We start from the raw sequence: 22,819 nt of genomic DNA, 5'->3' as shown, positions 1-22,819 counted from the left end.
GCCACAGCAAGGTTGGAACTGGCAACTGCTGGTTTATGAAACCAAGGCACTAATTCCTGTGCTACAGATACAGTGGCAGCTCTTGTTCCTGTTTTGCAGGGATCTGGATGAGTGCATGAGTATAAACACATTCGGATGACTACTGAACAGCAACAGATTGTCCTGGGAAGCTGAGCAGGGGGCTCTGGAGACAGTGCTGAGATGCAGGTCTCCAACACAAACATGATAGGCCCATTTTTTTAAAAAGGCTTGTATATTTTTATCAAATAGAGATTTCCGTAGCAAAAACTGGCAACTCTGGTGTAGAATCAGTAGAATTTGGTTTCTGCTTTCAGTAGAATTGACTGGCATTTTCTTCTCTGAATGGTGATTAATACATTCTCTGTAATGTTTTTGGAATAGGTGGTTAGTGTAGAGAAGATGGAGGACACTAGTCTCCTGCCGAATCCCATCATTATTAGTATAAGGAGTAAGATGGCCTTTCAGTTCATTGAGTTGAAGAACAGGGATAGCTTGGTGGAGAACCTGCTTCTGAGACTAAAACAAGTCAACACCAGCAACCCAGTGCACTATAACTGTGTGGATAAAAAGGAAACGGTACTAAACTTTTTATTGGTTTCAAATTGCATGATGATGCTGAGAGTTAACCATTTGTTTTTTGTCCCTGCATCTCCTAAAATCATAACTGGAGCAGAAAAGTGATTAGAAGCCTATAGTTAAGGACAGGATTAGAATTCAGAATGACTAGAGAAATGGTCTGAAATAAATAGGATAAAATTCATTAAGAAGAAATGCAAGTGCTGCACTTAGGAAAGAATAATCAGTTGCATAAATACAAAATGGAAAATGACTGCCTAAGAAGGAGTACTGCTGAAAAGGATTAAGGGGTTATAGTAGATCACCAACTAAATGTGAGTCCACAAAATAACACCGCTGCAAAACAGCTAACAGTCTGGGATGTGTAAGCAGGAGTGTTGTAAGCAAGACACAAGAAGTGCTTCCATTTTATACAGTATTGATAACATCTCAATGGGACTATTGTGTCCACCTCTGTGCACCACACTTCAGATGAAGTGTGGACGAATTGGAAAAAGTCAGAGGAGAGCACCAAAAATGATTAAAGTTCTAGAAAACACAACCCTATGAGGAAAGACTGAAAAAACTGGGTTTGTTCAAATCAGAGGTGGGGAACCGAAGGTCCGGGGGCCCCATTGGCTCAGAGCTCCCCCAGAATTGGGGAGCCTATGCAGACACTCCAGCCCCCCTGCTACTCCACTGCAGGGCTGGACACACAAAAATCTACTAGGCTGGACCCCTCTAGACTCTGGTGGGTGAGGAGAATGTGGGGAGTGTCTTTCTCCTCAATTGGGGGTCAAATCAGTGAGGGTTTTTTTCTTTTTTATTTCTGCTCACTTACATGTGGCCCTCGATTTTTTTTCTGTGGGTCAATGGCCCCTGGCCCAAAAAAGGTTCTGGTTTAAATGAAGACTGAGGAAGGACATAATAGTAGTCCTCTATTATATAAAAGATTGTTTTGAACAGGAGGGTGATACATTGTTTTCCTTAACTAATGAGGACCGAACAAGAAGTAACAGGCTTAAAAATATACACAAAAAAGTGCCACATCATGGCAGCTTTCGCAAGCAGTGAGGAGCCATGATGGGGCAGGGGGAAGGGTCATGGTGCTCGGGTGCACCATGGACTTAGAGCTGTCTGAGATAAATGGCGCCGAGCCAGAGCCTTTATCCCTGCCCTTGTCCTAGCCCTGAACCCTCTCCCGTACCATAGCTCCCTTCCAGACCCCGCACCTCCATCCCAAACCCCTTGTCTTAGGTTGGAACTCCCTCTGAGAGCCTGCAGCCCTCCCCAAACTCTATGTACAAGCCATGAGTTCCCTTGTGTGCTCCAAACCCCTTCCAGAGCCTGCACCCCTACCTGCATCCAACTCCCCTCCGGAGCCTACACCCCCCACTTGCACCTCAGCCTCTTGTCCTGAGCCTGTTCCTGCGTTCCAAACCCATTGGTGCCAATCCAGAGCTCCATCCTGCACCCTGAACCTCTCATATCTGGCCCCACCCTGGCGCCTAGGGGAACCTCAAGCCTCAGTGCTCTGCTGTGGGGCTGTGTGAGACCCACAAATAATTTTTTTTTCTGTGGGTCAGTGGAACCCATCAGAAAAAAGGTTCCCCACCTCTGGTCTAGATAATACTTAGTGCTGCATCACTGCAGGAGATTGGGCTAAATGACCTATCAAAATGGCTTTGTTTCTATGATTCTGTGATTTACAATTTACCAGTAACATCTTATTGATTAATGTAATGAATTTTTCCTGTGGCGTTTATAAACTATAGGCTAAGGAACTGTGTGTTTGACATAGGGTCTTTTGAATGAACCAATAGTACATTATTTTCTGCTATTTTGTATAAAACAGCAGGGTATTTTATTCTTTGTGCAGGACCAAAAATGCTCAATATTATTCTGGGAGAAAGTGACAGAGAACAGGTACTTGCTGACATGAGCACATCACTAGATTGTTGGAGTATCTTATAAAAACCTGTCAGTGTCCCTATTAAATCCAGATTATGGAGTAGCACAGTACTTGTCTATAAAAAAAGGAATATAAAAGCACTTCCTGTGCCTTTCTAAAAATATAAGGAGGGTAGCAATAGAGTCCTGGTCTAGAGGTGCGTGTTGAGCACTTACAACTGTCATTGTAGTGAAGGCAAGTGCTCAGCAAAACTACTACTGTACTTAGGCCGTTATTAATTAGGTACCTAACTGGGATTTTGGTTCTTTTATTTGAGCTCAAATTTTTCAAATTTGGATGAAAGTTACAACTGTCATGGTTACCTGCTTCACTAATTTGTGTTGGCTCTTGCTGTGACGAAAAATATACCTACAGTACCATTTGTTAAACTCTTTCCAAACATTATTTTTTCCATTCTATGTTGCAAGAACTCTCTCATGTTTGTTTCAACATGTGTGTTGAGTGACTGTGAGTCCCAGGATTTGGGAACAGTGGCTTCCCAAAGTGAAGACAAGAGTGAAGGTGAAAAGGAGAACAGTCACTTGTTAAATGCAGAGGTACTAAGATCAGTTTTTCACCAGTCAGGAGCTGAAAGTCTTGACTTCAGGATGGTATGTATGGCTAAGGTGCAGTTGCACAGTAGTTTTTTAAAATAAGTCCTAAAAATAACTATAGTAACTCATTTGGTCAGACACTCTCTTTCCATAAAGTGAACTGTATATTAGCAGGAAAGTGTGTGTGTGTGTGTGTGTTTTGATTTAAATTATAGTGAGCTTTGTTTGTTCATTCTCCTGGCCTGCCTAACTCTTCTCTCATCCTACCCTCAAAAGATTTATTTACCACCCCTCTCACAGTGAGTAAAATCTGGTGTCTCCTTCCAGCCCTCTTTTTCACATGTCACGATCAGTGTTACTTTTGTTATTGTCTAAAAAGGGTATTTTGAGAGGGAGATGTTGGATTCTGCCTGCATAGTTGCAGCATTTATGTGTTACCAGGCTTTGCTCTTACCACAAGTTTGTCTTACAGAGTTGTAAAGAAACATTCTTAGTGGATTGAGCAAAGGGCTCATAGTTTTCATGGTAGCAGAGTCGCACTCGCGTTATAAAGCAAAACAAAACTGGCTTTATGGAGCCCGCCATTGTCCCTCTTCCTTTAGACTCTCAGTTGGTTTGGGGAGCCTGTAAATGTCAGTGCTACTGTCATTTAAAACAGGCTCTTTGCCCTTTCACTTGTGATCTTTAGGATAATCAGATATTCGCTGTTCCCACAACAGCTACAAGAATTCATCTTTTGGGTCTGTGAAAACCATGGCTGGAGGCTTTTTGGGCAGCCTTCTGAGCTTATGACTCAGAAAAGAGTGCTCTGCTGCCTGGTCTCCCAGTGATGAATGTCAAGTTGCTGCAAACTCCCTGTGCCTTTGGCAGTGAGAAAGTGTGCCCTGAAGTAGTGGCCAGAGCACAGGGTGGAGCTCTATCACCTTCTCTCCCCAGCTGTAGGGTGGAGTTGCTTCAGCCTAAGGTTGTATGTGGGAGGTGGGGTGTGTGTGTCTGTGTGTAAAAAGGACTAGCCCAGTGGTCTCTAACCTTTTTAAGCACGAGATCACTTTTTGAATGTAAGTGCAATCCAAGATCTACCTAAATAAATACTCTTGCCCCGCCTCCTTCCCATCCCTACTCCGAGGCCTCACCCCTGCTCACTCCATCCTCCCTCTCTTGCCCATCCTCACTTACTTTCACCAGGCTGGGGCAGAGAGTTGGGGTGCAGGCTCTGGTCTTGGATTAAGGGATCTGGAGTGTGAGAGGGGCTCTGAGCTGCTCTTGGGGCAGGCAGTTGGGATGTAGGAGGGGTTCTAGGTGCAGGCTCTGGGACGGTGTTTGGATGCGTGGGTGCTCAGGGCTTGAGGTGCAGGAGGGGGTTCATGACTGGGGTAGGAGTTTGAGATGTGGGCTCCAGCTGGGCACTGCTTACCTCAGGTGGCTCCTGGGTGGTGGTGCAGTGGGACTAAGGCAGGCTCATCCCTGCCTGGCCCTGGCCCACTCCCAAAAGCAGCCAGCAAACTCCCTCCCAAGTCCTGTTGTGCCCCTTCTCTGTTCCGTGAAGAAAGGATACAGAGTGGGAGGGGGCACCCTGACTTCAACCCCCTCCTCTCCTTCCCCTGCCCTGCATAGCAAGCAGGAGGCTCCCAGGGGGAAGGACAGCTCCAAGGCAAAAGGCAGGAGGTGCACAGCAGTGCAGGGTGGAGCAGTAGAAGTGCTGGCACTTAATAGACTCTTGGCCAAACCAGTCAGGATCACCTGTCAGAGGCTCCAAGACCTACCAGTAGATCCCGATCTACTAGTTGGTGACCACTGGCCTAGTGCATTCCTATGGCACACTAACTTACAGACCGTTGCTATGGAGCTGGGCTGTGGTGCACAGTAGGGCTCGCTTTGTCTTGCCTAGTGTTGCTCTTCCCTTGTGCTGTGGGGACTGCATAGGTTCCTCCCTCAGGGAAAAGCTGGGCAGGATTTGCCTGTTAAAGCACTTCTCCCTTGTGTGACACCACATTTTCTGGTCCGAAAGAAATCCTTATGAGAGGGGAAGATCAGGGGTATCCAAACGTCCAGTTTGGTTTGTATGCGAGACTTTTAAAAGCAACACTGCTTGTTTTAAAACTTACCCTCTGATTTGCAGTCCAGGGAACAAATAAAAGAGAGGCTGTGGAATGACCATTTTGCAGAATATGGCAGAACTGTCTGTATGTTTCGCACTGAGAAGATTAGAAAGCTGGTTGCAATGGGAATTCCAGAATCTTTAAGAGGCAAACTCTGGATCCTCTTTTCAGGTGAGAACTCTGTAGGACATCACACATACAGCCAGCATCCAGGGCTGAACACAGCTCTGGATGCAGTTATGCAAGAAAGCTCTGTAATCCCATCACATTCTCTGGCAGAAAGGAAGGAAGAAGAGGTGCTCAGATACTGTGGGGATAATATCTATATTCATACACGGGTAGAACAATAAGAGTGTCTTATTTTGTCTCATAACTGTTCATTGATGTGCACAAATAATTGTTTTTTTTTAACATAAAATGCCACCATGTGGTTATGAAATAACATTCTTAAGGCAACAATTAGAGTGTGATGTAAATATTGATTTAATCTTAGCTAAACCTAAATATTTTGAAATGCAAGTATGTTTAGGTCTGCAGTCCTGCTCTTTCCCATAAAGCATGGGCAGGCATCTTAGAGACTGTATCTGGAAGATTTACTAGTTAATTTCATTAATTGTCCTGTCAGAGCAGGGTTGGAGATAACATGGAAGGGAATGACTTGTCAAGTCCAATTAAAGGCACATTTGCAAGGATTGAATTTTTATGTTTGGAATTACTTCTTTCTGCACATTATATTCACTATTGAACAAACTTTATCCCAACAGTGCTTTTTAGGAGAGGATGTTTCATAGTACAGACAAAGCCAATATCAAGCTGATTTTAAATCCACTGTCTGATTTAGGCTTTAATAATAGAAATTTCATTTTCTATGCAAACATTTCTCCTTGGAAAATCACAGCTAGTATTTTCTGTCCTTTTTAGGTTTAGGGATTCACTCAAATGCAAGTAATGTCTAATTTCCTAGGCCTGGGGGAAAACAGCCGCTTCATGTTTGCTCTTCTGTCAAATAATGATTTAATAACATTATACCCGAAGTCCTCTTAGCCCCCTTTTATGTTTTCCTCTTATTTCTGCTTTCAGATGCCATGTCTGATCTTGCCTCCCATCCTGGTTACTACAGAAATTTAGTGGAGGCATCAATGGGCAAGTGTTGCATGGCGACTGAGGAGATAGAAAGAGACCTGCATCGTTCGTTGCCTGAGCACCCGACCTTCCAGAATGAAACTGGGATAGCAGCCCTGAGGAGAGTTCTGACAGCATATGCACATAGGAACCCCAAAATAGGATACTGCCAGGTGAAGAACTATTAGCATGTGGAAAAGTATGTCAGTGTTTTCTCTCAATAGAGGAATTCTCAGCTGGCTTAGTTTTGTTATCCCCTCAAGGTGTTTTTGCAATAGCTTAATTATAAATAATGTGCTTTGCTCTGTTGCATATGTAATGAAAGATTAATTTAAACGTTGTGTAATTTTACTCTGAGAAGTATATAAAGATGGCCCTTTCTGACTCTGACTTGTTCCCTGGATATGTTCAGAATTTTCCGCGAGAGTCAAAAATAAAGTTCCTACTATTCTTGTTGGTGCTGAGTGCAAGTTATCTCATGCATTGCTCAGTGGGTGAGCCAAATAAACTGGCCTCTGAAGATGAGCTTTCACATAGGAGAGGGATTTGGTGAGCTGATGTCCTCCTCTTTCCAGGCTGATGGCAGATCCATAGACCCAGTACACTATAATTACAACCTATTGGCTTATTAGTGTCTCCAATCTCCTGAGTACTGACCCAGGGGAGTAGCATAATACTAGACACCCAACAAGCTCCCTTGTCTTCCATCCAAACACAAAGGCAAAAACCCATGACACAATTGGATATCCATTTAGACAAATTATAATACTGTTTTTTGCATAGTTGTTTCATGTTACCTCATATGAAGAGTGGCATATATGAACTTTCAAATCGCCCTAGAACTTAAAGTCTTAGCTGGATTGCACTAGTGTAATCAGTTTCCCCGTTGATATTTCCATAGTAAGGAGAGCAGTGTTTTGTGGTAAGCTGTCGGACTGTGGGAGCCCTGGGGGTGAAAGGCATGTCTCCTGCCAAGTAACTGGTGTCTTATCTGACAAGTTTTATTATTGTTTCTTAAAACAGCTCTGCTGTAGGAATTTTTGGAGGAAAGGATGGGTTTGCAACCGATATTCCCTCTAATTTTTTTCCTTCCATAAGTGGAATAAATTTTTTTATGTGCACCAAGGCATGAGTGGATGTGCACCAGCAATAGAAATACATGATGCCGGCTGTAGGTGCTCTACTAATCATCTAGGTGGCATTTGAAACTCTCCTGGGTGGCCACCCAAACACACCGCTTATAGAGAACACTGCAACTAATGAATCCCATCTTCTTTTGATCTCATAACAGTCTATGAATATTTTGACCTCTGTGTTGTTGTTGTATGCGGAAGAGGAGGAAGCTTTTTGGCTGCTTGTTGCGGTGTGTGAGAGGATGCTGCCAGATTACTTTAATCACCGGGTGATAGGTAAGCATGACTCTCGCTCACTCTTTCATTACGCTGGGAATGAGGGAGTGAAATGCTGCATGGCACCAGGATGATAAAGAACTTGCAATTCTGATCTTATTTATAGCTGTGTAGAATATAATTTGTGAATTGGTATATGATGGCACCATTCAGATTTGTGTAATTGCAGTCAGCCTCTTACAGATTTCACTGAGTCGATCTGAAATATTTGAAGACTGGAGTCTGAAATGAATCAAACTATACCATAGAATTTCTATAGATACATGTTCCATGCTTGAATTAAATGAGTACAACAGTGGGAATATATTACTGACAGCCCAACTGACAGGATGATTGAGAGATGCTCCAGGAAAGTTAGAGAGGCTACCAAAACAGAAAAACCAATAATAATGGGGGATTGCAACTGTCCGCATATTGACTGGGTACATGTCACCTTGGGACAGAATTCAGAGATACAATTTCTAGGTACCATTAATGACTGCTCCTTAAAGCAGCTAGTCTTGGTACCCACCAGAAGAGAGGCAATTCTTGAGTTAGTCCTAAGTGGTGCACAATATCTGGTCCGTGAGGTAAATATAGCTGAAATACTTAGTAATAGTGACTATAACATATTTTACTAAAAGACTTACCTGGTGTTGCCTGGGTCCTTCAGGCCAGGATGGGGTTATGGGAGGTGCAGGAGTCAGGGCAGGGCCTTGGAGATGTGGGGGGCTCTGAGCAGGAGGCCAGGGCATGGAAGGGTGCGAGTGAGAGGATGGGGGAGGGGAAGAGGAAGGAGGGAAGAAAGCTAATGTTGCCATATTTTTTTTAAAATGGCAGACAGGAGGGCCTGGGTACTTACAGGCTGGTTTCAGCCTGACATTGATCCTAGGCAAGATGAAGGAGTGGCTGATACTGGACTTGGTTAATAAAGAACTAAAGGAGGGTAATGTAATGAATGTAATTCAATATGGGGTTATGGAAAATAGATCCTTCCTGTCAAACTAACTTGAATTTTTTGATAAGAGTAAAAGTTTGGTTGATAAAGGTAATAATGTTGACCTAATACACGTATACTTCTGCAAGGCATTTCACTGGGTACTGCACTAGAATGATATTAACACAGCACACACAAAATGAACGAAAAACTAGCTAACTAATAGATCTCAAAATGTAACTCTTAACCAGGAATCCTCGATAAGTGGGTGCGTTTCTAGTGGCTTCAGGGATTGGTTCTTAGCCCTACTCTATGTAACACCTTTATCAATGACCTGGAAGGAAACATAAAATTGTCACTGATAAAGTTAGCAGATGACACACCAATTGGGGAGTGGCAAGTAGTGGAAATGACAGATTACTAAAGGATCAAAACTGGGTGCAGCTAACCTCCATGCACTTTTAATATAGCTAAATGTCTACATCTAGGAACAAAGAATGTAGGCTGGGATGGTAGATTAGTCTGTGACTCCGTATATCAGTGATCTGAAAAAGATTTGGGGGTTGTGGTGGGTAATCAACTCCTAAAATAACACTGTGACCAAAAGCACTGACACAGTTCTGGGATACATAAACAGGAGAATCTTAGGCAGGTCATTTTACCGCTGTATTTGGCACTGGTGCGACTGCTGTTGGAACAGTGTGTCCAGTTCTGGTGCCCACAGTGTAAGAAGGATGTTGATACATTGGAGAGTGATCAGAAAAGATTCATTAGAATGATTTAAAGGAGTTAGAAAACAGGACTTATCAGAGGTGCTGAGTTCCTGGGGAGTGCTTGACCCATTCTCTGCTGCAGGCTCACCCCCACTCCACCCTTTCTCTTAAACTGTCGCTTCCCATTTCTGCTCCTCCCCTGCTCCGCCTCTTCCCCTCCTTGTCCTGTCTCTTGTCCCCACTCCCCATCTCCCCTCCTGCCCCAGCACACCACTGAAAAGTTGATCACCCCAGGTGGGCGAGGGGGAAAAAGTTGACTCTCAGGCTGAGTGGGTACAAAGCATACACTGTTTTTTTTTTTCCCCTGTGGTGCTCCATCCCGAGCACCCATGGAGTCAGTACCTGTATGCCTTACAGCAATAGACTCAAAGAGCAACATCTGTTTAGCTTCACAAAGGAAAGGTTAAGGGGTGACTTGATTACAGTCTATAAGTATCTACGTGGGGAACAAGTCTTTAATAATGGGCTTGTCAGTTTAGCTGAGAGAGGAATAATATGATCCAATACTAAAGCTAGGCAAATGCAGACTGGAAAGAAGGTATCAGTTTTTAGCAGGGAAGGTAATTAACCACTGGGACAATTTAGCCAAGGTCACAATTGATCCTCCATCACTGACAAATTAAAAATCAAGATTGCATGTTTGGCTAAAAGATTTGCTTGAGGAAGTATTTTGAGCAGGTTCCCTGGCTTGTACCTGATGGGGGGACAGACTAAGTATCACATTGGTCTCTTCTGGCCTTGGGATCTCTGGATAAAGAGGGTGCCAAGACTCAGGTGCCAGTAGCCCGTTTTAATTCTGCACTGAAGATTTGTCCTAATGTTAACATGACTGAAGGGGAACTCCTGCTCTTCCCATGCCCTTCCCTCCAAATATGTCAGACAATACTGTTCTTCCTGTTGCTCAATTTTGTAATCTTGGCTTCATCTTTCACTTGGCCCTCTTTTCAGGCTGTCACATCCAGGCCTTGTCTAAACTTTATTGCTTTTTTCCTGTACAACATTTCCAAGATCCAAACTTTCCTCTCTGCCCATGCTGCCAAAATTCTTGTCCAAGCTTTGATCATCTTGCCTCAAACTCTGTAATCTTTCTCTCTGATCTTGATACCCCATCCTCCCACTGCCTTTTTGGCATGTGGCAGTAACACCTCCTCAAAATGTTGCTGCTAAAATCATAGTGGTGACTGCCACACACAGTCTTTAACTCCCTTCCTTGCTCTCGCTCCTTGACAAGCACCAGGCACATTTCTACTTCTTACTTGCACAAGTTCCTAATTTAATCCTCTCTTGTGTACCTGAACTTTCATCTTTATTGTGAGGGCCTCTCCTTCCTGCTCCCCTCTACTGAAGCACCTTGATCAATTGAGTCTCCGACAAGCGTTTTTGTTCATGCCACCCCTGACAGATGGGAAAAGCCTCCATGAAAATCCATAAAAGCCGCAGCCACCTCCTCCAAGTCCTTCTTCCAAATTCTCCTGTACACATCAATGAAGTGATAACTCTAACACCAATAATGGCCAGGCAGGTGGTAAGCTGTGAACACTGCTCCTAATTGGTTACAAATTGTGCATATCTTAGTTTTCTTATACTCCCCCCCCTCCCTTCATCTCCCCCCATGGCCTGTTTTTCTCCCCTACCTGTTATGGCCTGTCTTTGGCGTTCATCTTCTGTTTGTACCCTGCTTTAACACAGTGAGTACCTGGGGTCAGTTCCTGGCTCTGCCACCCCTTGCCCTTCTTGGGCAAGCCACTTTGCCTTGCTGTGCATCAGGTTCCTATTTGTAAAATGAGGATAACATTTCCCTGTCTCCTGGAGTGTTACACTAAAAGTGCTCAGATACTACTATTATGGAGGCCATAGAGTACTTTAGATAGATCTGGTGTGCCTCTGTCATATCTTATTACTAATAAGATGGCCTTTTATAAAACGTACAGCACTTTATGTACGTGTCATATAGTCTCGTATATTAAACTTCACAAATCAGACATCTCTCCTCTATGCTGTGATCAGTCATGAAATGCCTTCTTTACTGTTTGCCAAGCTACTTCTGTCTCCTTATTCAGATCCTTCCTAAAAACCCACTCTGCAAGTTAATGAAACAAAAATGTTATGAAACTGTTAAGGGGAATCCATGTCTTGCTGAGTAATCATATGGTCTTACTGTCACTTGTTCCCTTCCGCGTCTGCTCGTAATCCTCATGTGATGAATAATGTCTGGATTAGATGGCACCCTGAGGTGGGGACTATGTCTTTCTTGTTTCTCAGAGGCAATTAGCATTTAAATTATTGTAATAATCTTGGGGCTCCGTGTTTGATATGACACTCTCACATGGTATCATAATTTGCATACTCCCCATCTTCATTAGCGTGTCTCCTTATGACTTGTAGAAAGTGCTAAAAACAAAAATTGCTGTGTCCAGTGCTTTCGGATTTGGTTAAAACTGAAGCCTTGGGCTTCCTGTCACAGGTTATACAGGAAGTATTCTGCATTTGGGCAGGAGACATTTTGAGTTTATGTATTATGGAAATTTGTGTAAAGAACCAGGAATTTCATAGCAAACTGAACTTTCTAATAAGGATAGGAGACTCTGAGCTGGGAGAAGAAAACATGAGTTGTGAGAAATAACTGCAGAGGGAATACAGAAAATAACTGGCAAAGGGAATTACTTTTTGTACACAGTAACCTCTTTACTCCAAGGCCCTCATCTCATATATCTGATTATCTACCATGCATCTACATGTGAAATCACGCTGACTCCATTGAAGTTATTCATGGGCACAGGGATGTGTGCTAATAGATAAAATTGAGGGTCAGTGCTTGAATATGCTCCATTTAGAAAGACACGAAGGAAAATTTTATATTCGGAAATGATGTGAAATTTTACTATTTTTTAAAACATCCAGCTTTTTACCAAATAAATACTTCCTTTCAAGATCAATTTTATATTTTTCACTATAGTGCAGATGCACCCCTGCTCAATTTTTGCAGTTGGTTTGGATGTAGAGTGCTGAAGTACATACATTGGAAGGAAGGAGGTTTTTTGGCATAATTTTTATTGCATAAATTCCAAGTTGAATAGTAAACAGCTTTAAAAACTGTCCTTGCTAGCTATAGTTATGAAGTTGTCTGTCGCCAAAAACAGTTGCTGCTGCTCTTATTTTATAGCACCTGAAAGGTGTTACACTTTGGTTCTGTGATGTGATGGGAGCCTCAAGGGTTAAAGCCGACTACCCAGTGAAAACTACTGGATGATGGTGAAACAAATGATTTTTATTAAGTGGTCAAAACCAATAATTACCAAATAGGTGTTTAAACTAGCAATTGCTCAGTACTTTTACAGCGTAGAAAAGCTTGGGCACAATTATACCCAACTGATTACAATACTTTGATTACAATTCACTCATATCAAATCACTATCCCTAATTCGCCTAAGACAACGCAGCATACAAATAAAAAATACAAAAAACAAAGCCAAAATAATGATAATAAAAGAACCACCCACAGCCAATCCCTCCAATGTCACTTTAGGACAGCTGGTGGAGTTAGTCATTGATTTTTTACTGTTACAAGTTGACAACTCCTGGGTTTTTCTTCTAACACTTATACCTGGGCTAAAACTTAACCCTTTCACATAGCACAAAATCACACTATCTATACAATACAATTAATATGACTTACTTATACTTCACAGGATTATAGGATGTAATTAATGCAGCTTAACTATTAACTAAACCACCAATTAATAAATTTAAGCAATACTTACAAATCCAGAAACGATAACAACATAAAGACACACTAGAACTCGGAGCATGCTCAGGACTCATGCACCCCTATATTTGACTCGAAGGGTGGGGAGGCAGCCTCAGGGTGATCAATCCTTTAGCTGGGCAAAAAAAGACACGTGCCCTCAATACACGGAACCTCCGTCGAACAAAGGGGTAGAGGGTCTTTTATACAAAAATTCGGTGTCTGATGCCATGCTAGGGTCTGCATTTGGCAGGGCCTGATAGGCTAGTGATGAGGTAGTATGACAATACTGCCCTATAGGAATTTTCGTGATGTATGCGTGATCCCCTCGTGGACAGGACCAGATGGGGCATAGTTAGTGTGAGACAGCTGTGTTTTATTACCCTATGTTTGCTTTTTCCCTTGCCCCTAAGACCGGTCAAGCTACGGTCAAATGAGGCTTATCTGTAAATGCAGCTAGGCGTTATCTAGTCATACTCACCTCCCTATTTTATGATGCCTGTGAGTTTCAGGATGCCTTTAAGGTCAAATTCCATTCACAAAACTTGCATTGTGCGCTTACAAGTTATGCTTTCTCAAAGTGTGACAGAGGCCTACGTTTTCTGTGAGCTGCTTTGTGTGGCTGGATGGGCTATACGTGAAGGCCGTGGTCAGAAAAAGCCTGCTTTCCAACAAAAGGGTGCTAAGCCAGTAACACAAAATGACACAAACCTTGTGCAAAAAAACTTCAATAAGTGGTATAGACAATGACACACCAGGTGGGAGGGTGAGGTTGATCACTGTGTAGGATGGTTACTCATTTCAGGTGTGTACACATCTTGGTGGTTCAGATTTTTTTATATTTATTTTGCAGCTGATGAGTTGCCATTAACTGTAGATCTAAACAGACCCTTTAGCCTCAGCTAACACTGTGGTTTTATTGTGACTTGCAGGTGCTCAGGTAGACCAATCAGTATTTGAAGAGCTTATAAAAGAACGACTTCCAGAACTGGCTGACCACATAAAAGATCTGTCCACCTTGGCTTCCATTTCCCTTTCGTGGTTCCTTACCCTGTTCCTCAGTATCATGCCCCTAGAAAGTGCTGTGAATGTCGTCGACTGCTTCTTCTATGATGGAATCAAAGCCATTTTCCAGTTAGGCTTGGCTATTCTTGAAGCCAATGCAGTAGAACTATGTAACAGCAAGGATGACGGGCATGCCTTGATGATTCTTAGCAGGTACATTCCTCTGTCTGAACTTCACATTATACAGTACTTTCAGATGGCTCTGCTTTAAAACTAATACAAAGGAACATGGCTACTGCATCCGTAGTAAGTTAAGAGCATTGCATAGACACGTAGCAGTGTCCAACTTGGATTTGTCTTGCTGCTGCTGAACCATCAGTGTCTGATCTTAACAAAAGGGTTAGGAAATGTGGCTGATGTCCTGTCAATATGCACTGTTTACTGCTGCTCTTAGCATCTTTCCTAGAATGAGGAGCTTCTTGTCCTTGCCTTCATGGAGACACAAATGTTCTTCCTTGGGTAGTGTCTGCCTTTAGTTATTGGCTAGATCACAGTAACAGTGTGAGTAACAGTAAAGGCATTCTGAGAAGTGTAGTAGCATAAAAACCTGTACATTTCCATTAAGCACAGTCTTTTGGCTCAAATGTATGTATTATTCTGCTCACAGCATGCACAGTGCAGTGATCTGTGTTTTTATTGTCTCCTTCCTGTTAGGTTTTTAGATCATGTTAAAAATGAGGAAAGCCCTCTACCACCAATCAGTAATCAACATGCCTTTTTCAGTGATGAACAGGAGCCCTGCCCAGTGACTGAAATAGCTGATCTAATCCATGATTCCTATGAGGTAACAAAAATGTAATATCGACTAAATTTTCTAGTCAGATTTTAAAATGTTTGTTTCTCTGTGATAGTTAAAGAAAAGTGTGATTTTTTTTCCATAGCTTCATGCAGTAATTACTCGTTTAATAAGTGCCCACTTAACACATTTTCACAGTAGCACCATTTTTTTTTTAAGGGAATGTTTTTCAAATAACACAACTGTCCCTGAAATAACACGAAAATAACTAAGTGGCGGATTACTTCGCATGGCGGTATAAGTTGGTGAAAACAGTGGTAATATTCAAGAGCACTTGGTCACAGTGCAATACACTTGGTCACAGCGCTCCTCCGCTCACTCACTTGTTTATCTTTGTGTTTTAACAAACTGCGGCGACTTGTGTTGCTAGATATCTAATGTTGACGACTCAGCACCAACAAAAAATTGACTTTGCCACCACCACCTGAAACGCAACCCCCACCTTTTCCATTATTTTTAATGGGAAAATTGACCTCGCATAGCACATTTTCGCTTAGTACGAACATTTTCAGAAACGCATGTATACAGGCAGTCCCCGGGTTACGTACAAGATAGGGACTATAGGTTTGTTCTTAAGTTGAATTTGTATGTAAGTCGGAACTGGCTCCAGATTCAGCCGCTGCTGAAACTGATCAGCGGCTGACTACAGGAAGCCCCAGGCAGAGTTGCTCTGCCCCTGGCTTCCTGGAATCAGCCGCTGATCAGTTTCAACAGCAGCTGAATCTGGACTCCTGGGACAGAACAGCTGGGGCACTGCCGGGTAGGTCCCCGCAGGACCAACCCGGCAGCACCCCAGCTGCTCTACCCCAGGCGTCCCGCAACAAAAGCGTGGTCTGCTGGGGGAGGGGGGGGAGGCGCCTCCTCCCCCCCGCAGACCAGGGAGACCTGAGCAAAGCCGCGGAGGCGCAGAGGTCCCGCCGCCTGTGCGGCTTTCCTCGGGTCTCCCTGCTGTGCTGGGGGGGACTCCCCCCCAGCACAGCAGGGAGACCAGAGCAAAGCCGCACAGGCGAAGGACCCCGCCGCCTGTGCGGCTTTGGTCTGGGGCAAAGGAGCAAAGCTGCACAGGCAGCGGGGTCTGCCGCCTGTGCGGCTTTGCTCAGGTCTCCCTGCTGTGCTGGGGAGTCCCTCCCAGCAGACCAGGAAGACCCGGAGCAGCTTTTCTCGCCCCGGAGGACGCGGTGGTGGGACCGCTGCGCTCTGGGCGGTCCCGCCGCCCGCGAGCTCCAGGGAGAGAAAAGCCCCGTTTGTAAGTGCGGATCCGGCATAAGTCGGATCCGCATAAGTCGGGGACTGCCTGTAGTGTTAAATGAGGAATTACTGTACTCTGGTAACTTAGCCCCTTCATAAGGTACTCAGCTACCACAATAATAGGCATGTTGTAAATATACCTAGTTAGGTTGGTGACCTAGAAACTAAATATATTGAAGGTCTGTCATTGTTCTAGGAAAATACTACTTTGTACTTTTCACATTTTTAGAAACGTTAAAAAATCTATTCCTATATTCTAGAAATTTGGTGACCACTCTGTGGAACAGATAGAGCATATGCGCTATAAACACAGGATTCGTGTTCTGCAAAGCCATGAGGATACAACCAAACAAAATGTGGTGAGTAGAATTTTCTAGAACGGAGGTTTTTAAACTATTATTACATTACAGAAGCGTGCTTTAAATTTAAACAGGTACTACAGCACTAGTTAAGGGAGAGCTATTATGTGATGCTTTTTTAGTTTGTTTTTTGGTACTTGTATTTATAATGTCCCTAAGATAGATTTGAAGGGAAGTGAGGAAGAAATATGCAACCATAGAGCCCTGCGTGGATACAAAACTTGTATCTGTATTTGTATCTGCAACAATGAGCCGCTGATATCCGCATTTATATCTGCAGATACAGATACCTGCAGACATAGAGCATATATCCCACACATTTGTTCTGGATACAAAATTTATATCTGTATTTGCATTTATAACTGCAAAAATGAACTGTGGGTATTCTGGATATGCAAATATAAAGCGAATATCCATGGATTTGCAGGGCTTTAACCATAAATGTTGCATTTTGGCTGGCCTTTTTCACTGTTAGATTACAACGTGGGTGGGCATGTTTCTTATCCATGCCATTTATACTAGTGTTGGTATTCACTACTGTGTTTTTCCTTCTTTTCCTTTAAGCTCCGAGTTGTCATCCCAGATGTTTCAATTCTTCCTGAAGATTTAGAGGAGCTATATGACCTGTTTAAGGTTGGTATGTTTGGAAGTGGAGGGATGAAGACAGAAAACTCCAGTGTTAATGGGATTTAGGATGCAGACCATTATTTGGGCTTATACTGAACTTTCACTGAAGAACTACTGTGTTATCAACAGTGCTGTCATTAAGATAAGGTGCTAGACTGCACCTTGTTGTTTTTCTCCCTTTGAATGGCTTTTCAGCTGGATTAAAGAGAGTAAATGTAATGACCATTTAAAATAGTGGGGCTTGTATTTGGCCTCAGAGACCTCAGGACACTTCTTAAAAGAGCACAGAATAACCTTAACATGCCCCTCTCACCTGTAGTACAAGAAAAGACTAGGTGAGATCAGGTTCTTGTGTTTCCTAGCAACTTCTGGTTTAATAATGCACAGCTCTGGAAACTACATTCTTTGCACTGTGCAGCAAAAAGCTGAAGTACTATAAAAACACTCTTCAGTTTCACATTCTTGATGTTCTTTAGAGGGTAGTCCTCACCTCTCAGTAAAAAACTAACCCGGAGTCCTCTCTATTCACTTAGTTTCCTGGGATTTGGCAATTTTATTTTACAAATAACTTATTTGTCTTGTTCCTAATTTAATTTCCTGGCTTCTTTTTTAGTAATGGCGTGAGATTTACCTGACTGTGTCTGTGTATTTTATACCTTCCAGAAACAATTACTAGGCAATCAGGAGAAAATATTGCAAAACTCTTGTTTTGAAAATGTTACCTACAAATTACCCATTAGAAATCACGAGAGAACTTGTCTGACTTGAAACTCATGCAGTTTTTTTCCCTTAGGAATTATCTTGGTATTGTTATATCTACAAAAAGAGGTTAACTGCTTGAGAATACTTTGATATGAAATATTGATATGAAATAAGTCTGTGTCAACTACTAGTCTTACTAATGTTTGTAACAATGCTTTCTTCTCTACTACTTTTGATTCCTCTTAGAGAGAGCATCTAATGAGCTGCTACTGGCAATGGATGGGCCCAGTAATTGAGCGACATGACCCAAATCGACCTTATGCTGAGCAGTACAGAATAGACTCTCAGCAGTTCACTAACCTTTATGAACTTGTCTCACCATGGACATGCGGGGAGCACACTAAAGTTTTAGCTGAAAGGACATTCCGACTCCTGGATGAAAACATGGACCGTCTCATTGAATTCAAAGGATTTGCTAGCTGTTTAGGTAGTGACAATCCAACTGACACTTGGTCTGGGCCAGTGGCGGGATGGGATGCAGGGTGGTGTGGCTTCAGTTAGCATGCCAAAGTTAGAGAAGGGCATCTTTTTCTGGTATACAGGTTAGCTAATCTCTCTCCTGCACTGATTTTACTTCGTTCCAGTTATATGAAACAATTAGAATTATAAGGCAACCTAAGGACCTTTTTGGAAAAATCCTCTTAATTAAAATGCTTCACAGTTCTCAGTCACAGGATTTGCTAGGAAAAACATTTTGAACTGAAGATGTACCATGTGTAAAATTGCATAAATGTTATTTTCTGTGTGAAGGCTGAAAAATCCTTTCCTACCATGCTATGTTCCCTCCTCCCCAGTTCAGACTGCTGCCTCCTAGCTCTTGTGATTCATAATTCATGTAGTCTTTATGTAATTAGAGGCTGGAATAGTAGAGAATCTCAGCACCCCTATGTCTAGCATGGGGGCCATATTTTTCTCTTACACAGCAACCTTTTGCTTATCCTCTTTCCCTGTATGCTTGCTGTGTTTGGACTGTCTGAACTGAACTAGACTCCTTTGGTAGGATAGTTCTGGGATGCAGTTAGTGTCTAGAATGCCACAAGACTGTGCACCACCATTATCTTGCTGAAGTTGAAACTGCCTTACGCATAGTAGGATGCCAAACACAGTGTTCAAATGTAGGTGTCCTCACTTAGGCTACGTCTATGTTGGCAAGATCTTGTGCAAAAGTGGCCGCTTTTGTGCAAAATCTTGCCACCTGTCTACACTGGCCGTGAGTACTTGCTCAACAACACTGACGTTCTAATGTATAAAATCAGTGCTTCTTGTACAAATACTGACGCTCCCGTTCAGGGATAAGCCCTCTTGTGCAACTGTTCTTGCGCAAGAGGCCAGTGTAGACAGGCAACATCAATTTCTTGCGCAAGAAAGCCTGATGTTTAAAATGGCCATCGGAGCTTTCTTGCGCAAGACAGCATCTACACTGGCACGGATGCTCTTGCGCAAAAGCACATATTTTGCGCAAAGGAACATGCCAATGTAGATGCTCTCTTACTCAAATACTCTAACGCAAAAACTCTTGCGTTTAAAAAGTATTTGCGCAAAATCTTGCCAATACAGACGTAGCCCTGGTGTCTTGAACTGATTTTTGATAGAGCTGAAATGCTGTATAATTCTTATCATGAGCTGGTGTGACTAGCTTAAAAAACCCCTCACAATGTTTTGAGTTAATTAAATATTAGTATCTTGTCTGCATCGCTACTATCTGGGTTATTTTTAAAAAATAGGTGAGCCTGCATTGTTCTGCTTATCCCACACCATGGAAGAGGTGTATGTATTAAGAGGAAAATGGTGGCATGGATTCATTCAGCTGTGACAATAGGCCACTTTGCATTCTTGCTATGTTTTCTAAACGAGATGTGTTTCACAGGTTGGTAATGCTAGGGCTATATAGAAGACTAAGCTAGCTGGCTCTTACTTGCTGTTACTAGCTGGTCAGGGCAGTTTAAATATTTCATTTTAATACACTGGATGCATGTACACTTGGTTGACTTAAAGGACATTTAATTTTTTTAAACTGTGGAAATAAATATTCTGGTGCCCTGTTTATTTTTCTCTTGTAGATGTTATGTACAATGGAGAAATGAATGAAAAGATAAACATGTTATACAGGCTGCATATCCCTCCTGGTAAGATATGTTGAAAAGAAAAGTCCATTCTCCCTTTCTCTTCCAGTCCCCATAAACAGACACTTTGGGAAACAGATGTTGCTAAATAAATGTACATTTCTGCCCTCAGCCGAGATGATGTGCACTCTGCATTTTAATGGTGCTAGTCAGCTACAATTTTCACAAAATTCCAGTATATAATCTTTGATTAAATTTGAAACTTCTGTGTGTCTGTCTTCCTGTAACAAGGGAGTTCACAGCTACTATACTTAAGGTATCTTGCAGTCAATGCTGGGTCTTAAATGCCACCTTTAACATGAAAGATAATTTTCTTGCTGAGCCCAGAGAATTAAAATGTAATAAAGCTCTTAGTTTAGTGATTCTGGAAATGGTCCGTTAATATCTCAATTCTTTTTTTGCTAGCTCTCACAGAAAATGAGAGAGACAGTCAGTCACCACTAAAGAATCCTTTATTGTCTACTTCGAGGCCACTAGTACTTGAAAAAGCAAATGGTATGTACTAATAGAGCTGTCTAGCTCTAAGTTCATTAGTGCTCAAGTTTTTCCTCTTTTCCTAGTTTTTTTTAGAATTTGTTGCAGTGAATTTAAAACTAATGCTTGTTTTATTTTCTCCTCGTAAGGTGATACAGTAGATTACCAGAAGCAACTGAAGCAGATGCTTAAAGATTTAGCCAAAGAAAAGGATGCTAAAACTGAAAAAGCAATGCCTAAAATGAGCCAGGTGGTATATTTAAAATTACATTCTCAATGTGAGGGTGGGAAATACTTTTTAAATATGTCTGAGCACACCTGTGCAGCCCTTTCTAATGGCAGGTACTGCAAACAAATCTAAAATTACTCCATGTATGAGAACCAGAATTGGAATTATTTTGGATCAGGTGAAACTAATCCAAAAGATTAGGGACTTTTGCAACACCCCACCAGCAACTCTCTTTTTAATTGAGAACCCATGTGACCCCACTGCCTGCACATACACTAATGTAGTACTGGGAGAGATTCTCTCTCAAATAGTTGGTCCAAGCTATATCTACATTTTCTGTGGGCCAACAAGCAGCTAATGCAGAGTCTAGAGATCACTTGTTATGCTTACTAGGAATGTAAAATCCTGTTTTAATTTGTGTTTACTGGTTAAAGGGGGTAGGCCACTCTAGGGCCTGCTCCCCAACTGTGGTGGGCCCCACAGGCCTGGAGCAGCCCCCTACCCATGGTGGGCGGAGAGCTCACATCCCTAGTGCTTACAGCACTGTCAGTTTCTGGGTTGACTGAAGGTGTCACCCCATCCCAAGGCTAATCACATGCCATCCATTCCCATGAAACCGTAATGGATTGGAGGCATATATGAAATCTGGTCTCTGACATTTTAAATTAGGCAAGTATTACTTTGGCATTTTGTCAAACTGCTAAAAATGTTATAATTGTATCAAGAGTTTGCAGAACTTTTGCCTTATACATGCCCAAAGTTTTACAGCTGTTGTACTGTATCCATGACATGGTATATATCTGTGATGTGTGTGATCAATAATTTGACCTGTTCTATAATTTCTCTTGCCTTATAAGAGGGAATTCATCCAGTTCTGCAAAACCTTGTACAGCATGTTTCATGAAGATCCAGAGGAAAACTATTTGTATCAAGCCATTGCTACTGTGACCACTTTACTACTACAGATTGGAGAAGTGGGTCAAAGAAGCAGCAGCTTGGGAAGTGGATCAGATGAATTTACTGAGGACCTACAGCCTGAGGCCTCTGCCCAGGACCCCGTTTTCACTGACACTGTGAAGACTACACATAAAGAAACTCAAGCGTTACCTGTGACTGAAGGGAACTGGATTATCTCCTTTGAACAAATTTTAGCATCACTCTTGACCGAACAGTCATTAGTAAATTTCTTTGAAAAGCCTTTAGAACTGAAACCAAAATTGGAGAATGCTAAGCTAAATCAATATACTCTCAAAACAAATGGAAAGAGCAGCCAGTCACTAGCTGAACCTGTAATAAATACACAGTAGCAAATTTACCTGAAAGTAACTGCACTGAAGTTACATCAAAGCACATTTTGTGAAGGAAAAGCAAGTTTATAAACCAGTTAATTGTTTTGCTTGCTTTAAAAGCTGAAGGGGTGTAGTTTGTGCCATTGATTTATTAAACATGTCTGAATGTAAAGGAAACATCTGTCTGCACTGTGAAAACTCTGAAGACCCCATTATGTACTGAGAGAACAGAAGCTGGTTCCAGTAGTCTTGTTACCCAGCTTTTTTTTTTTTTAATTTGGGGAAAACTCAACTATTGTCTACAGTTTATGTGGTGGTTTGGGTTTTTGTTTTGTTTGCACTAATCCTGAGGACTTGTTTCAATGCTGGTAATTGAAACTATTTTAATATTTTTGATTGTATTCAGATTTGAATGTCTTGCTTATGTTAAGTGTACATTGGACTGCTTCTGATCTGTGAAAAGATGCACTTTTCAATTAAACCTTTTTGTACTGGATTTTAACGTCTTGAAAGTAGGGGTACTGTATCATCTCTTCAACTAAGGAATACTTCATGAGGTACTTGCATGATACTCCCTCTAACTCTCCTGTGCAAAGAGTACTTTTCAAAATGGGGGATAATACTGTGTGTTACTTTTCATGCTTTAAGGAGATGTAACTTACCAAAAAAGGAACCCACCCCCTACCATCCCTCAGATACCAG

The 22,819-nt window shown here is 42.2% G+C and overlaps 1 protein-coding gene across 5 annotated transcripts in view; it reads left to right on the top strand.

The window, feature by feature from the left end:
- Nucleotides 1-22,613, top strand: part of TBC1D8 (TBC1 domain family member 8) — a 105,237-nt gene extending 82,624 nt beyond the window's left edge. For all 5 annotated transcript variants that reach the window (XM_025189715.3, XM_006133189.5, XM_075917115.2 and 2 more), the window contains 14 exons: nt 403-597; nt 2,956-3,138; nt 5,201-5,351; nt 6,261-6,475; nt 7,594-7,711; nt 14,078-14,363; nt 14,865-14,994; nt 16,515-16,613; nt 17,178-17,246; nt 18,189-18,429; nt 20,063-20,128; nt 20,531-20,620; nt 20,749-20,849; nt 21,686-22,613. In XM_025189715.3, the coding sequence (XP_025045500.3) occupies nt 403-597; nt 2,956-3,138; nt 5,201-5,351; nt 6,261-6,475; nt 7,594-7,711; nt 14,078-14,363; nt 14,865-14,994; nt 16,515-16,613; nt 17,178-17,246; nt 18,189-18,429; nt 20,063-20,128; nt 20,531-20,620; nt 20,749-20,849; nt 21,686-22,135 (2,394 nt within the window). In that variant the 3' untranslated portion in view covers nt 22,136-22,613. The remainder of the gene's footprint in view (nt 1-402; nt 598-2,955; nt 3,139-5,200; nt 5,352-6,260; nt 6,476-7,593; nt 7,712-14,077; nt 14,364-14,864; nt 14,995-16,514; nt 16,614-17,177; nt 17,247-18,188; nt 18,430-20,062; nt 20,129-20,530; nt 20,621-20,748; nt 20,850-21,685) is intronic.
- Nucleotides 22,614-22,819: the final 206 nt, after the last annotated feature.

This window comes from Pelodiscus sinensis, chromosome 1, assembly GCF_052426305.1.
Source record: "Pelodiscus sinensis isolate ZL-2025 chromosome 1, ASM5242630v1, whole genome shotgun sequence".
NCBI lineage: Eukaryota > Metazoa > Chordata > Testudines > Trionychidae > Pelodiscus > Pelodiscus sinensis.
Note: the sequence above shows the minus strand (reverse complement) of the source record. Positions and strands in the feature narration are given on the sequence as shown.